Source organism: Aethalodelphis obliquidens, unplaced genomic scaffold (assembly GCF_003676395.1).
Source record: "Aethalodelphis obliquidens isolate GAN/ISIS:26980383/991018 unplaced genomic scaffold, ASM367639v1 scaffold63, whole genome shotgun sequence".
In the NCBI taxonomy this organism is placed as follows: Eukaryota; Metazoa; Chordata; class Mammalia; order Artiodactyla; family Delphinidae; genus Aethalodelphis; species Aethalodelphis obliquidens.
The window spans coordinates 6,456,096-6,473,656 of record NW_020838007.1 but is presented as its reverse complement, the minus strand read 5'-3'; the positions used below and the strand labels follow the sequence as shown (position 1 = coordinate 6,473,656).

Below are 17,561 nucleotides of genomic sequence, written 5' to 3'. Positions count from 1 at the left end.
AGAACTTTGTAAATCCAAAGAATTATCAAATTTGCACGTTATCCATTTGTCCTGGCAGGCAGGTCATGGATAGCTCTGTTCGGAGTCTCAAAAGGATCCGTACATTCTATAAAGCTTAAAATCACTGAGCTAGGAAAAAATAATGTAAGACAGAATGAGAACAGTGCTATAGCCAGAATACAGGAGAGTGGTAACCTTTAAAGAAACATTTTGTGATATAGGGAAAGTTGATGTTTACAAGAACCCGACTATAACACATTAGGAAAGGGAAGGCTTGGCATCCCGTTTGTAAATCAGGATTTATGTTTGGGTGAATATCTCAATGTTTAAAGGAGATACAATGCTTGGTGGATGTAGAGATTTCACGATTTATCTACAATAGGTTTTTTTTAAAACAATTTTTTCCCTGACCTAATTAAATCATCTGCTTTCCCCTGAGTTTTATTTTTTTAATTTTGAAGTTAGCAATATATAAAAGTTCAGTATCATGAAGGTCTTAACTGAGAATTTTTAGTACCGCTGCCACATGTTGCTCTCCTGCGGTGAAGGTCACGCCTGCATTTCTATGATAAACATCTTTCTGAAATTTATGAAGGAAAAAATTGATATTGATGCAACTTGGTTTTCACTCCCAACCCGAGAGCTTTCACGTCAGTCAAGTGTACAGCTGAAAAGTGGTACCTGCTCCGTCTTTTCTTCCTAAACCCAAAGTGGGCATATGGTTGATCCTGGCAACACAAGTACCAGGAATGGGATGCAGTAACTCTAGGGTGGAGGCTCTGATCAAGGATGCACTTCCCAGTGATGGTTGAAGCTGAGGGATCCACTGGTAACCACAGTTGTTCTTGGCAGTGGGGTTTGGCTCCTGGAGTCCCATATTTAATCATTGGCTTAAACATTACATGAAAGGTTACTATTTCTTAAGCCCAGTCAATATTCTATTGATCCACAAGGGTTTATTCTCCATTCATATGGTACCCAGCACTAGGTTAGATATTGTCCATATGGCCAAGCGCCAGGGCCAACAATTAGCTTACTGAAGAGCGTCCCATAAGAGAGACCCAGGCCACATGTGATCAAATGCAAAATTACACACTCAGATGATTAAAACCAATTATGCATCAACACTTTGATTAACTAATCCCAATGACCACAGCTTCTTGTAACAACTCAGCCAGATTGAAAGAAAAAAATGTTTCATGAGAAGCAGAGTTCTCCACTTTCCTGACTTGATATTAAAAGTATCCCAATGGGGCTTCCCTGGAGGCGCAGTGGTTGAGAGTCCGCCTGCCGGTGCAGGGGACACGGGTTCGTGCCCCGGTCCGGGAAGATCCCACATGCCGTGGAGTGGCTAGGCCCGTGAGCCATGGCCGCTGAGCCTGCGCGTCCGGAGCCTGTGCTCCGCAACTGGAGAGGCCACAGCAGTGAGAGGCCCGCATACAGGGGAAAAAAAAAAAAAAAATCCCAATGAATCATTTCTGAAGCAAATAGGGCTCATTGCAGGCATATTATGAAGTCATTGACCTTGATATTATATTCTTTTTTGGAACCTTTCTCCATCAGCGTTTTTCTATGTCTAATGTTGTCTTTACCAAGATAAGAAATATATCTTGTTCTTTGTACTTGTGGATTTTTTTGCCTAGGCTACACACTCTAGGTCTAAATAAATGCTTTTTAGAGTGGGTGTGGTTAGAGAACCAGTTGTAGGAATACATTTTGGTTAGTGTTTGTTTGAGTTTTAGATTTTGAGCCTCTTTGCTAGAGACTGAAAAATGTAAACTGGTTCAGATAATTTTAGTCATGAGTCCGCAGGTGCCAAGGAGTGGGGTATGTTGAGAAGAGTCCTACTGAAATTATATTGGCTATTCTCAAATAATCCTTTCAGCCCATATGATGTAATCTTTTGGCGGTATGCTTGGATAGAACGATCACCCCAAATTGGTCCCAACCCACATAGGGTCAAGAATGGTGGGTGCCTGGTCCTATGATTTGGGTTCTCTGCTTTTCCCAGCCCTCACATCCACGTTCATATCAATAGGGTTTCTTCTACCTCCTCACTATGTCGTCCTAAACATTCTCCTCTCTTTAACGTTGGGCTCAGCCATCCTTTTGCTTATATTATTTAACATTATCTCATTTAGTTTTTATATGATAATCAGACCCCCCCCAACCATACACCTTGGCTACACACCAACACATTTTAACCTCCATTGTGTTCCTGATAAAGAAGTATTGTATTTAAGAGAAGAGAGAGAAAAATAATAGGATGTATACCTTTAGAATGGAAATACAGTTGACCCTTGAGTGACATGGGGGGTTAGGGGCACCAACCCTCCACACAGTTGGAAATCCAGGTACGATTTATGGTGGACCCTTCATATCTGGGGTTCATCCGTATCCAGGGTTCCTCTGTATCTAAGGTTCATCTGTATCCCTGGTCCTGTGTCCCTAGATTCAACTAGCCAGGCCAGATCGTGTAGTGCTGTAGTATTTACTACTGAAAAAAATCCGAGCATAAGTGGGCCCATGCAATTCAAACCCCTGTTGTTCAAGGGGTCCACTGTATTATCTTAGGGATCATCTAGACCTGGATTTGTTAAATATTGTTAACTATTAGATTTTGATGGTACAAGTCTTTTGTTGGAACCCCAACATTTAAAGTAAATAAAAGTTGACTATATCAGGTTGACTCAGGGTTTAGAATGACCTGGAATGGGTCTGGAAGAACCTTCACAATCTGAGGGTTCTGAGGATTACAGTGTGAAAAACCAGCAATCTAGTTCCTCCTGCTCTTTTATATAGATCAGGACGCTGAGGAAGGGGAGCCAACATTGACCTATTTACCAGATAAGAAGGTAGGTAAATGGATAGGTAAGTAGGTAGGTGGGTAGGCAGTGTAATATGTATGTGTATATATAAACACATATACTGTATATATACAAAGTCGTTTAATCCTTATAACATTCTAGAAGGTAGATGGTTTTACAGGTGATTAGATGAGGAAAGCTTTTAAGTTGACAGAGTTGGGGCTCACCTTAGGTCTTTTTGGCGGCAAATCTACATTCTTTGCATCATACCTTCACGCTGCCGGATGGCGCTCCACCTGAAGCCACACGGGCAGGGACAGGACTGGGACCCAGGCCCCTGCATCCTGGTCCAGGGCTGTCCCCCTAGACCACCTTTTCTCTTTAGTCAGTGGCCAAATAGTACCTGCTAAAAGAGTAACGGGAATATTGAGGAAGCAGTTAAAAAGATGGACACTCCAGCAGTGCTGACCTTGAGAAGAGTTAATGTTCTTAGTTCCCTGTGTTTTAGCAACTAATTGGTCATGTAAAATGACTGGAAGGAAGCTGATTCACAAGTGATTTTTGTGCTCTCTCAGTATTGTTCTTAGCTCAGAGAATTTTCCATGGAATCCAGCTTCCTAATTTAAAACATTATATGATGAATTATTTTTCTTCAAAATACTCTCTTTATGGCCTGAGAATTGAAGTTTGATGTTGAATTTTCAAGTATTCACTACTTTTATGTTTCATGAACTTGAAAGGTACAGAACACGTAATCATTAACATTCTTTTTAGGTTTCGAATATAAAATCAAACATGAACGATTGAAGCATTAAACCAGAGTTCCAGTACAATACCCAGAAAATCCCTCTGCTTTTTGTTGACTTACACTGAGGCCTTATTATGCAGATGCTTAGAATAACGGGCCGTGGATATCTTAGCTTCTTGCCTCTCGTTGCTGACTCAGATTTTCTTTTTCTCTGGAGCGTTTAGGGACAGGAGATCTTCAGGATGAGTTTTGTTTTTCTCTTGGCTCCTGCAGCATTTTCCATCTTTCTCCTTTGTAACTACTTCCTTGGCCCCCGAGTTGTCTTCCTGGAGGACCAGGGCATCTTTATCACCCTCCACATCTTTCCCGTAACCCTCGCCCCTTCCCCCCAGGGCCCTATGTAACATCCGGCACACAGTGAGATGGGGGAGGAGAGAGATGCTGTGAGTCAGATCAGAAAGGCAGGAGCTCCAGAAGCAGGATTTCTTCTTTCCTTGCTGTAGCCAGTGTGGTTAGTGAATAGAGACCATTAGTATTTCTTTTTCACTGTTTCTAATAAAGATAGAAAAGTGAACAATTTTCCATCTTACTTTTGTTACACGGATCTTTAAGAAATTCCATTAAACCCAGTAGGTCTGTAATGAGTAGTAAGCAGCTTCCAAGGACTGGGGATGCGGAGGTGAAGAGAGTATTTCTAGGCCCAAAGAAGCTCATGGTTCAGTAGAGAAGATAAACAGATCACAATCGTATTGCCGTATAGGTGATACGGACGTCTACAAGACCTATATGTCTTGTGATGGTACAGCGGCAGGAGTGGTTGATTTTATCTGTGAAACAGGTACCCAGGAGAGGTGGCCTGTGAGCTGGGATTTGCACAGAAGAGAATAGGAGTCTGCCAGCCATACTCTGGGCTGGGGATGCAGGGACACAGGGAGAGCACATGGGCAGCAGCATCATTGAGGTGGATCTCCAGACAGTCAGGGATTACTAGATTATACTCTGAAAGGGAAGCAGCGGCAGGAAATGAAGATAAAGAGATAGGCAAGGTCAAGTCCGGAAAAACCCCTGGGTTACGTGATAACATTTGCACATTATCCCGTGGGCAGCGAGGTGCCCATGGTATAACACAGGGGATGACACATAAAACAGCTGTGTGCTTTATGAAAGGTCAGCTTGCTGGGCGTGTGTGGGGTAAACTGGAGAGGGCAGAGTCTAGACATGAGAGGATGGGCCAAGTTCAGTGGGGACGTGAGCTGGAACTCCAGTTGTGGTGTGGTGGGGATGGGAGACTGATAGGAGAAGCTTTTAGGAAGTTTTGGGGGAAGGTGTTGGGCAGACTCCTGGCTGACTCACAGAGTTTTGGCTCGAGCCTCTGGCTTGTGGTTCCACCAGCCAAAGCCGGCTGTATCCACACAGAGCCGCCTGGCACTTTAACTTCCTGTTTCAGGTACCATGTCCCCACGCCTGGCTGTGGCCCCCTTTGATGTTCATCATCTTGTAACAGTGAGTGCACTTTCCCATCTGCCACCAAGTCCAACCGTCACCCTCTCCTTGGGAGATAGATCATAAATATTACAAAAGTGTCATATCTTCCATAGGCATTAAATCCTCGGGGATTTGCCTATGGTCAGAATTGCCCTCTGAAAATCCTTCAGGAAACTTCTGGGTTGAAGACCAGCATTCTGTTTGTCAAAAGACTGTAGGTCTTTAAACATGAGAATGATGCTGAACCCAAGAGATGTATGCACTTAGAAAGGAAAGACTTCTGTCTGTCATCATCCTCCCATTTTCATGGTTGAAACCACACACGTTAATTGTACCTATGATGTAAGCCCTGCATATGCCCTTTTTGTACGGTGAGCAAGACACGCCATCTGTGACCTGCCCAGAGATAGAATAGGTAGCTGACAGATCCAGGACTTAATGAATCCTGGGTCTCAGATTCCCGTTAGGTTGAATGAGTCTTACAAGTTCCCAATTTTTGTTGTAGAATAAGTACTCCTAATAATAGGAAATTGGAATGAATGCTTTACCAAGAGGATATAGGAAATTGTATTTACTTTTTCTTTATACATAATTTGATTCTACCCAATGAATGGGATGTATATAAAAAATGTTCATTGAGGGAAATATATTTGGTTGAGTTTGGGTTAATCAGCGAAAATAAACAATTGGCTGGCTGTTTTAAGCTGAATAACACGGCTTGGCTGTACTGCCTATTGGTGAGTTCAGGAGTTTATTTTATCAGCTGTCCCAGATAATGATTTTATGCTAATAAAATCATCAAGAGATGAATTTGTAAATCATACTAAACTGGCAGGAGCACTACGGGGCATAAAATTAAATTCTGTCCTTTATTAATTTCCTGGGTATCTCTGACCAACAACCAGGATCGTTTTCTACCTAGGATACCTCTTCTTGTTGAGTAGTTCCACTTAGGAGAAAAATTACAGATTGGGAGTTTCTTAGCATGAAATTAGAGAATGGAATTTAGTGCTTTCATCGAGCAGTGTTATTCTGTTGCCCTTATTCACCTGAGAGATATTTATAACTTAAAAAGAGTTATTTAGAGCAGTGATCTCCAAAAGGCTTTCTCCATGCCCTTTGAGGCGTATAATATACAATCTGTTGATGTATGGAAGAAAATAATTGAACTTAATTTGTATTTATTTTCTAGTTTGTACTTTAAAAGGTCAATTATATGTGTGTCTAATAATCTGAATATGTGGAGTACTACATTATATAATTTATAAGTAAAATGGGATGGTTGGGCCTTTTAATTTTTTATTTATTTATTAATTTTTAAAATCTTAAAATCCAAAATGTTTATTTAGCATTTTAAATTGAAGTATAGTTAATTTACAATGTGTTAGTTTCAAATGTACAGCAAAGTGATTCAGTTCTATATAATCTATCTATCTATATATTTATATATAGTGTATATATATATATATTCTTTTTCAGATTCTTTTCCGTTATAGGTTATTACACGATATTGAGTATAGTTCCCTGTGCTATACAGTATGCCCTTGTTGTTTATCTATTTTATACATAGTAGTGTGTATCTGTTAATCCCAAACTCCTAATTTATCTCTTGCTGCCACCTCTCCTATCCCCTTTGGTAAACATAAGTTTGTTTTCTATGTCTGAGTCTATTTCTGTTTTGTAAATAAGTTTATCTGTATCATTTTTTTTTAGATTCCACCTGTAAGTGATATCACATGATATCACTTTCTCTGTCTGACTTACTTAGTATGATAATCTCTAGTTCCATCCATGTTGCTGCAAACGGCATCATTTCATTCTTTTTTATGGCTGAGTAAAAGGTTGTGCCTTTTTAAAAATCTGAAGTTACCTTTACCTTCCTCAAAATGTTCGAAACTACTGATCTAGAGCACTTTTCTAAAATGGGTCAAGGATTAGTTTATTCTGGGACCTCTTTTAAGACCCCCCTCTTCCTGAAGATCCTGGTTAAATAGGTCAGACTAGAACAGTGGTTATCAAACCTAAGTGTGCATCAGAATTACCTGGGGGTCTGGCTTGTTAAAACACAGAGTACCGATGCTGGGCCCCCCAGAGTTTCTGATGCAGTAGGTTGGAGGTGGGACCTGAGAACTTATATTTTCAACAGAATTCAGGGAACCACTTTGAGAACCTCAGTTCCCACCTGGGACTCGGGACACAGGCGACGCCCAAAATGAGGCGATGATTACTGATCTGGATTTTGTTCTTGCAGATACTCCAGCATTTTGTTTTCCTTTCCTACTCCTATTGCTCCCGTAGAGGCAGACAGCTGCTTTTCACACTATGCTTTTCAATACTGGCATGGAGGATAAAAGCGCCAGTGTGATATTAAGGGAGATTCAAATGTACAGGGAATTCGTATGAGTGGTTTACTTAAATCCTCCCTGAGGTACTTATTTGTATGTGAAAACTGAGACAGGTCACAAATGATTTGGCTGTATCTGTACAATATTTTGGAGTAGAAATAACACCATTACCCATTTTTAAAAAAACAGATTTTCAGGGGCTTCCGTGGTGGCACAGTGGTTGAGAGTCCGCCTGCCGATGCAGGGGACGCGGGTTCACGTCCCGGTCCGGGAAGATCCCACATGCCGCGGAGCGGCTGGGCCCGTGAGCCATGGCCGTTGAGCCTGCGCGTCCGGAGCCTGTGCTCCGCAACGGGAGAGGCCACAACAGTGAGAGGCCCACGTACCGCAAAACAAAACAAAACGAAACAAAACGAAACAAAACAAAACAAAAACCCAGATTTTGAGATGAATAAGAAAAATACATGGTTGGTTGTTGCCTTTTTAAAATCCGGCCTTTTTAAAAATTAGGAATTGATAGACTGATATGAAATGAAGAATGCAGTAAGTGTGATAAGCCATAGAAACTTGGACAAGACAACTCATATCCTTTGAATTGTATAAAGGATATCTATCGGCAAATAGCATTTTTTTACCGTAGAGTGCGGCATGAGCCATTTAAATGCCCGTGCCATGTGTAAAAACTGCTTGCTAGATTAAATTATGTGGAAGAGCATTCTATAATGCTTAGTGTCCGATTCACTAATCATCAGTGGGGCATTCAAAGTTTAAGAGGCATTGTATGCTTTCATTGTTGGCAGGCAATTAAATGTAGATGTCACTGGGATTGATTTACAAGAAGAAAGCAGTGGCTTAGCTATATTGGTGCAGGGTTTTTTTTCACTCTTAAAACAGTTATGTATATTATAGCTCACTTCTGTTTATCCTTTGAAAAATGTAGTTTATAGCCATTTGTCTCACAGTTCTAAATTTGAAATAAATGGAAAGGACCACCTGAGATTATGTGTATTTTAGGAAAATAGAGCATATAACATTAATTCTTTTAGCACTAGTTTTTGATCTGCCCTCTCTGTAGAGAGTCCCATTTAATACTTTATGCATTTGATAAAGGCTGCCTTAAATGGGGTCACTCTGTATTTAGAACAAATGAGAAAAATGTTCCAGAAATCTCCTCAAGGAGTATTACAGTCTTTTTACAAAATGACTTTTAAAAGGGCTGTAATTATAACAAGGAGAATGATTGCCGGAGTATATAAATCAATTTAACCTGTTAAAGTCAGAACAACTCAAAATGTGTGTGAATCTTACAAAGAGTGTGAAATTGACATTGGATTGTCCTCCATTAGCTCCTTAGAAACGGCACTTTCAGGAGCTTATTTACAATGCAATTCATGTAACAATCATCGTATCAATACTACAGGTTGCTGTTTACTTATTTTACAGGGGCGGATTAAGGGTGAAGATGTGTAGACTTGAGAGAGTATGAACTCTGGACGCAGACTCTGCTTGGACTGCGAGTCCTACACCAAACTCTGCGTGACGTGGGCGATATTTGACCGCGCCAAACCGCCATCTGTAAAAACAGGGCTGTGTCCATCAAGGTCCAATCAGGAGACAGAGAACAGGCAGTAATTTGAACAGGGAGAGTTTAATATAAAGAATGTAACAGCAGATTAGAATGGAGAGGTTGGCTGGTGGAAAGCGTGCTCTAAAGAATAAAGGAATAGCAGATGTGAGGGGCGGCCCCTGCTCCAGGGCAGAAATGAAGTCCAAGGAGAAGATCCATCCGGAGCTGAGATCCAGGGCCCGGTGGATGGCAGGGAAGTCACTGTGGGGCCACACGCATAGAACTTGGAGGAAACGTGTCCTCTAGGGCAGCCGGGAAAGCTGTTCATAGGGGTGTCCTTCTGGGGCCGTCTCTCACAGAGTCGCAGAGGGGAGCTCTGGCAAGCGCTGTCTGCAGGGCCTTGCTGGCCACTGTGCACTGGAGAAGCTGGGCCTGGGAAGCCCCTGCCTTGTGGGCCTGGGGCTCCTGAAGCTGTGTGCTAGGGAGCCTTCCAGGGACCTCTGCAAGCGCCATCCTTCCTCCTGGACCCTCTACTGGCAAAGCTTAAAGTCTTGCCAGCTGGGACAGGAAGTGTATTCAGAGGGCCTGGCTATATTTTTGCAGAGGAAGCAATGAAAAGTGAGTTTAGGGCTCAGAGGTAATACATCAATACTTGGCAAAAGGATATTGATGCCCGCCTTTAGACTTCGTGAGATTAAATAATACACGTAGACATTTGCGTGGGTTTTGTTATGTGACAGTTTCTTGATCAGACGTATTGAGACCACAGTCTTACACTGGTTGTGACGATTAAACGAAGTAATGACTGTCTGTTGTCTGAAGCAGAGTCTGGCTGGCATGTGGCGGATGTTCAGGAAATGTTTGCAGATCACATGGTGCTCACATCATAGAGTTGACTAGTAACTTCAAGCTGAACAAAGGGTCCCAGGTAATGGTTCTCACCCTCAGACCTTAAAGGCTACAGGTAGCACCCTTTGATGGATCGTGAAGTCCGTTTTGTGGACCCAGACCCAACCTTTTACAAAATCAAATAGAACAGAAATGAAAAAGGCCAGTGTATCTCAGTGGCCATAAATGTGGTTTGTGAAATGTACATATACATGTGCTGGGTTACGATGTCATGACTGTGGGTCACGATAAAAAAAAAATTGCTTAAATACTGCTCTACAGAGTGCGCTCTAATCCTTGTCCGTTTGGTTTCCTTTGTCTTCTCTCTAGTCCTGAAGGTTTAGTAGGATGTAGAATGGTCATGTGAAAGAACTTATAAGGTTTCCTTTGGGGAAAAAGTGGACCATCCTCTCCTTTATAGCTCCTGTCCTAATGATGTCATGCTACTTTTGGATCTACTGAATAATTCTCTGCTGTTCCAAAAAAAGAAGAAAGATAAATTCCCTCCAATATGCAAATGACAATATTTTATTTTCATAAATCATGGATGACCTTTATAGACAACTAGCCTTCCTATCTAATTATGGTCGGGAAAAAAATAAGAGTTCAACTTTTCTAAAACAAAAGTCATAATTTGTGGAGACTTCATTAACGTTTAACTGGCTTATAGTTTTCAACCATAATAAAACATGAACATGTTCAATGATTTAGTCACATTTGGAGCTGATTCATCTTGGAATACACCAGGACAGGACTGGGTATTTTGTGGGGCTCAACTGAGGTAGTTTTCATTGTTTAAGTGGATAGTACCTTACCCTTAGAAAAAAATTTTAAGCAAAATTATTGCAGCCAAATTCTGCTTAGAATTTTGGGAAATTCATTACCCATTTTTCTGAAGAAGCATTTATTGGGTACCTACCATGTCCCGGCTCTAGGAAATGTCAAGACGACTAGGAGTTATCATCAAAATGACTTTTGAGCAGAATTCCTAAGTTTTTAGACACCCGTTCCTTTTAAACTCCATAGTTTTCATGAAAAAAAAAATAACATGGTTTCATCTGATTTCTAAAGCACGTGGCATCACGCTTCAGTAATAGCACAGATAGCCTGTACTTTTTAGTTGGGGGGTAAATACTCAAACTCACGGCAGCCCATTAAGACTTCGTTGAGAGAAGCAATATTCATAAAGACTGTTTCAAAGAATATTACAGTTTTATCCTAGAATGCACTGATCTCCCACTAAATCACGTTTATCCAATCAAAGTTGGATGCCGTGCTATCCTGACATGTTACTGAATAAACCCTAAAACCCATTGCTTTGCTGTGGTGACCGCCCCTGAGAACTATGTTCATTAACTCATGTTGATTGTTTCATACGAGGGCCCTGGGAACATATTTCCCTCTGGATTTAGGATTAGGAGTTGTGTTTCTTTCAAGTTTTCAGTTTGGGAGATGGTGTCGCATAGTGTTCAGAATATGGGTTTGAAAGACAGGATCCCTGGGTACAAATCTCTGCATCACTGTCTTCCAGCTTTGGGACCTTGTGTGCAAGCTCTGTAACCCTTCTGTGCCTCAGTTTCTGTGTGTGTAAAACTAGTACCTTGGTACCTACTTTATAGGCTTGGCCTGAGGATTAAACACGTCCCCAGTGAATATAAGCCCCTGTTATTAGTTTTGGTATTAATGTTATCGTCTCATAGATACTGTGAATTGTGTAATCATTTTTTCCTCTTGGCACTGGCTACCCCAAAGCTTACAGTGAAATGTGTGGCCAATGCCCCGTGAATGAGCCTAGTGATATTTTTTATTACTTGGCGATAATGGTGGAGTCCTAGTTATAATCCTGATATCATCTTGTCCTTTTTTTTTTTTTCCTGCTCTACTTTCCTTGCTTTTTAACTTTCACTTCTCCTCAATTTTATTAATTTAATTGTCATGTTATTGTGCACTGCCTGTCCTGGAACAGGCCATACAATCATCATTCTTGGTCAGAAGCCATCATCCTTGTTGTCCATTACCTGGGTATTTGACACCCATTGACACTTCCTTTCACATAATAACTCCTTCTTATTCCAGCACAAGTTGTGTGTTGTGTTCAAATTTGCTAAGGAAAAGCCTTTCTCAAGGTATGATGGAAGCAGGTGGGCAGGCACGTGTGTGTGTGTGTGTGTGTATTTATGTAAGAGAGAGAGAATAAGAGTGATGCAGGCCACCACCCACCCGGCTTGCATCACCTTTCCTCCATCTCTTGTATGACCTTTGGTTTAGTCCTGATTCCCCTCCACAAAAGAGAAATAATTTACCTTGATTGAGGGGTGAATATGGCCCAGCCATGAGCTGCTGGGCATCGGTCCAAGTAAGACAATTCTGGGGAAACCTTGGCAATTCGTTGCTAACTGTATGCCTCTACATGATGGCAAACGGTCTGTGTTATCCTGAAAAATGCAGGAGACTTATTTTTGGAAATGCTTCATTTCATGATGTTTCAGGGACTTTGCTCCCTTATCACATTCTTCACTGGCCCTAAGGCACTCACTTGAAAAGCCCAGCTGGCCTCTGTTCTTTGCTCCTGTAGTGCCACAGAAGAGCCCACACACTTCACCTCTTTACAAAGTACACATTAAATTTTCCAATTCTGTGTTCCAACTCTTTGCAACGGAGTGAACTCCTCAGAGTCCTTGTAGGAGGTACAGACGGCAAGGACAATTTAAGATCTAGTAATAGCTGGTACTGGTGGACTTGCCTGACTCTGTTAGACCAGCCACACTTGCTGCCTTACTGATTCATCAGAAACACCAGGTGAGGGACATGTTATGTTTGTTTTATAGGTAAAGACATTGGGGTTCCGAGAGGCTAAATGATTTGTCTACAAACACAAAGCCAGCAGGGCAAGAATGAGGAAGCGCCAGGCGTCTGACCCCGGAACCGGTTCACTTCACCTCTACGCAATGTTGCCTTGAAACCTAAAACCTTCATTTTGCTCTCTTGAGTTGGTTATATCCCATTGCTTTTTACCTTAATTGCCTTATTTTAGCTCAATAAACCACCTTTGCTATTTTAGGGTCTTGAATCTGTTGGATGAAGGCCAGTAGTGGATCTGAAAATTGATGTGCAGGGGGCCATATCTTTGGGCAACAGGAAATTCACAGTCTGTCCTATTTTCCAGTGTTTCCATAATCCTAGATGGGTCTACGAGGAACCATGGCATTCTTTTTATGTTTCCTTTCAAGTGATAAAAACAGCTTTATGTAATGGGAAAATTATATCCTTGCACCAATGTTGTATTAGTCTTTGGGGTTTGCTGTCAGTCATGCAAGCTCTCGCCTTTATATTTGGTTATATCTGCAGTGCCAAGAATTGTTTCCTAAACCAAATCTTTAACCAGACTTGAGCTGTTTTGCAGATGCCCCCCGCCCCCCGCCCCCCGCAAGCTATTTCTCACTGTTTAAGATTGCACTGCAGGACTTTCATCAAAGTGCTATCTATGCTTCTATTTGGGGGGGGGGGTTCCCTTTTCTGTCAAAATTCATGGTTCTTTCATTCTTTTGAATATTATTAGTGCTACTGCTGTTTGGGCTTATTCCTACAGCACTGAAGCTATTTTCTATATCAAAATTAGGATTTGCAACCAAGGGAGAATATTTCTCATAAATGTTTGCGTGGCCTTCTAACATTTCTTATCCCAAATTGGCAAGTTGTTAGTATTATGTGTTTAAAACAAATCCACTGTGTTTCTGGACTTGTTAAAGCTGAGTAAGAGGGAAGTATAAATTACCAATTGTTGTCAAGGTGAAGTATTGAGTTAATGCTGTATCTTTATAATGAGTTTTCTGTTCCCAGCAGAATGTTTAATTGGCCAGTTCTGTTAAAAGTGTTACAGAGGATGGTGTCCAGGGCCACTGATTTCACCATCATGCCTAGAGCCAGTGACTAAGACAAAAGCAGAAAGCTGGGGGACACCTCTTAAAATGGCCCGAGGAAAATGGCCCGAGGTCCCTTGTCTCTGCTCTGTTGAACATTTTTTCTCAGTGATTTGGAGGCAGACAGAAGGCATGCTTAATCAAATTGGCAAATCACCCAAGTCTAGGTAGGAAGACTGACACCCAAATGGCAAAATCAGGATCCCAAAAACTCTCAACAGGCTGGAGAGATGCCCTGCAAACATTATATGGGGTTTAGAAAGGATAAATGTACAGAAAGTCACTTCCCTTATTGCAAAGGGGAGAAATGGCTCCATGGCAGTGGTATAAGGAAGACATGTGGGATTCCAGGCTCTAGGAATCTCAGGATAGACCAGCAGTCAGCTCAGACTGTTGACAGTCTGAGGTCAAGGGAAGTAGCCAGTTGAATTCGGGCTGCAGTACTGAGAGTCATTGGTTTGGAAGAGTGCTGATGAACTGGACAGTGTTCAGAACACCTGCCAGGATGGCAAACATCTGAGAACCTTGTAGTGGGAGGGAGGGAGGGGGAGCAAAGCATGTTTTGCCTGGAGAAGCAAAAATATAGAACTTGATGGCTCTTTTCAAATAGTTAGCGTTCCCGTGTAAGAGCTGAGATTTTTTCACTGTTTCTTCACAGGGAAGAGCTGAGATAAATGGGTATACATTTCAAGAAGCAGTGTTTGGGCCTTTTTAAGGGGAATTGTCTACATGTGAGGTATGCTTTTCTAAATGCTGGGTGCCCACCTGTTCGGAAGCTGTCTGTCTGTCTAGAAGGTTGTAGAACTGATGGAAGCATGTGGATGGAAATTGGACCAGGTGACCCTACCTCTGAGTTTGTGCAGTTGCTTTATTATTATTGTTTTATTTATTTCCTTGCTGCCAGGGCATACAGTACAGCCATAGGGTAATTATAGTCTTATGTTTGTGTTTTCTTGACCAGACCCTTAATTCTCATCATTGGCAAGTGATTATAATTAATCTTTTAAATTGATATAATTAATAGCATTATATAATAGGCAGTAGCATTTTCATGATATTAAGGTGATTGATATAATCCTTCACTTTGACAATGTGAAACATTGGGGGAAAGATTTGATGCTATAATAATTTAAAGTCAACAGGAGACACTTAAGAAGATGTGGGGTGGGACTTAAAATCATCACAGTGCCCAGGGTGCTGCAACGGCGGACCTGCTTTGCATATACTGCATTTTCTTTTATTCTTTGTTTAAGTTGCTTCATTTTTAGCATCAACATCAAGCAGTTGTTTACCACATGTGTAGTTGTGAATTTATTCTTGCCTTTCAAAATTGTGTGGACTGTAGGCAAATTTATAATCTCTTTTAATTTTGAGACCTCAAATCTCCAAAGTATTAAAGCAAAACCTGTTTCTATGTTCGATTCAGAATAATCCTTAGAAAAATATTTTGCAAGCTAGGTCCATAATATTTACTGTGTTTTGTCCTCTACCAGTGGTATGGTGGAAGTATCTCTCTTCATTTTTTTGGACAAATCATAATGGGTTTTTTTTTTCTATTGAAAACACATTGAACACCTAGGATGGTTCTATTAAAGTTTTGAACACAAGATCAATTATGCCTAATTCATATGAATCTGGAGAATATGGGTTATAAATCTGCTTAGGTCTTACTTTCAGTTGGATTGTACAGACGTTGGATTCTTTTGGGAGAACAGTATAATATAGAATTATTGACAAGGCATGGTGAATACTCAGCTAGCGCTTCGCAAGGACGCAATGGGGTCAGGATCCACAGTTCCTGAGCAAAAAGGCCAAATCAAATCGCTTTGAGCATCGAGTAGGTTTATGGTTCCCTGCAGTCATCATAGCTTACCCCAGACCTCTGGTCATTATTTATTAATGCTACTCTTCCTTCTTTTACATTTTAGGTGGTTGCCTCTTTGATGAGCCTTATAGCACGTGTGGATACAGTCAGGCTGAAGATGATGACTTCAACTGGGAACAAGTGAACACCTTGACCAAACCAACCTCTGATCCATGGATGCCATCAGGTTTGCTTTTAAAGTTCCCTTTTTAAAACCAAAGGTGCACAGGAGTCTTAATCACAGTAAATGTTCACTGGGTATTGGTTGAATGAGTCAGGGTGTTGGTCTTGGAGTTTGGTGGCAAAGGCTGATTAGCTGGTGGGGATGGTATGTGAGGACCAATGACAAAGAGTTGACCCTTGTATCTCTCCCTTTAAAAGGTAAAGCTTACTTCCTTTATTGTTAGATACACCTGAGCTAGATTAATGGCCATTACCCAATTGATCCTTTCCCAAGTAGCAGAACATATGGGAAATAGATCGACGTCTCTTCTGGCAGATGAGTTTGGTGATTGGAACTCTAGCTGGGGAATCCAAATAACAAAGTCTCCATCACAGATAGACCTTGGGAGGTGACTCATCTGGCACCTGGGGGATCTGGAGGTTACTAGTGATCTTCAAAGCATTCTGATAAAATGGTTTTGCATGCATGTGGATCCTTTTTCCACTGTAGAAGCACTTAGTAAATTTTCTGATGAGTGAGAAAGATTTGATCCACTGAACACCAGCAAGAGTTCTACTTCCTTAGTTGGAAGATCAGGAAGATGGTGACTCATGGACTCTAATCAGATTGGCGCTTGATCATTTTAATAGACACCATTTTTAGGCTGCGGTGTTGCATATCCATTTAAAATTTTAGATTTGCAGATTCACTTGACAGATGGGGTGATGACTGTGTCCCATTCAGGATTCAAACTGGAAGATATGAGGGAGGGGGAGGTATAGCTTCTTGTTACCATCTTGTCCTCGAAGGAGGGGGAGGTGTAGCTTCTTGTTACCATCTTGTCCTTTACTTCTTTCTGATGTCCCATAATACCATCTCAGACCAAGATGTCCAAGCTTTAAATATAGAAAGGATGGGTTTCTAGTAGAGGCCATTACAAAAATGGTTACACGTATCAGAGACCAGTTGCACCCTGGAATAGTCAGTTGGGTAATTGAAGCAACACAGGAAGAGTGACCTTGCAAGTATTTGGCCTTTGAAGGCCCTCCTGCCTTTGGAAGAATGAAGTGGGGGCATTAAACATTCTGCTTGAATTTGTTTTTCTTCTGTTGACTAATAGAATACTTGGTGATATATATTAGGACTTTGTAACTTAAGATCTCTGAATGTTATCTTTTCTAACACTTTTGTCAATTCCATCTGGTTTCTGACGGTTACATAAGATGTATCCTCAACACCTACCCCCAAACAGGTGCAAGTTTTGGGTTAGGGTTAGGACATGTGGGTGGTTTGGGTATCAGCAGGTCTGGAGGGAGTTGGGGGAAGACTAGCAGTGGGTCGTCTCTCCTCTGACTCTGCCTATGGACATGGGTCCAGATAAGGCTCCTGAAAATGGATAGTTCTTCCACCACATGAAAATGTTTACCAAGGGCTTCGCTGGTGGCGCAGTGGTTGAGAGTCCGCCTACCGATGCAGGGGGTCCGGGAGGATCCCACATGCTGCGGAGCGGCTGGGCCCGTGAGCCATGGCCACTGAGCCTGCGCTGTGCTCCGCAACGGGAGAGGCCACAACAGTGAGAGGCCTGCGTACCACACACACACACACAAAATGTTTACCCAAACTGCAAATACGTGTATTTTTTCCTACTATTTATTAAACAAACTTTAGTTATTAAAAAAAAATTCTTTGAGCCCTAGTGTATACTAATCATGATTACTGAGGGAGATGAAGGATTATGAAATGATTCTTTCTAGGAACTTACCTACTTGGGAAA

The 17,561-nt window shown here is 41.5% G+C and overlaps 1 protein-coding gene across 2 annotated transcripts in view; it reads left to right on the top strand.

Moving 5' to 3' along the window:
• PTPRM (protein tyrosine phosphatase receptor type M) overlaps positions 1–17,561 on the top strand; it is a 759,173-nt gene that overhangs the window by 166,826 nt on the left and 574,786 nt on the right. For both annotated transcript variants that reach the window (XM_027088510.1, XM_027088508.1), the window contains exon 2: positions 15,689–15,811. In XM_027088510.1, the coding sequence (XP_026944311.1) occupies positions 15,689–15,811 (123 nt within the window). The remainder of the gene's footprint in view (positions 1–15,688; positions 15,812–17,561) is intronic.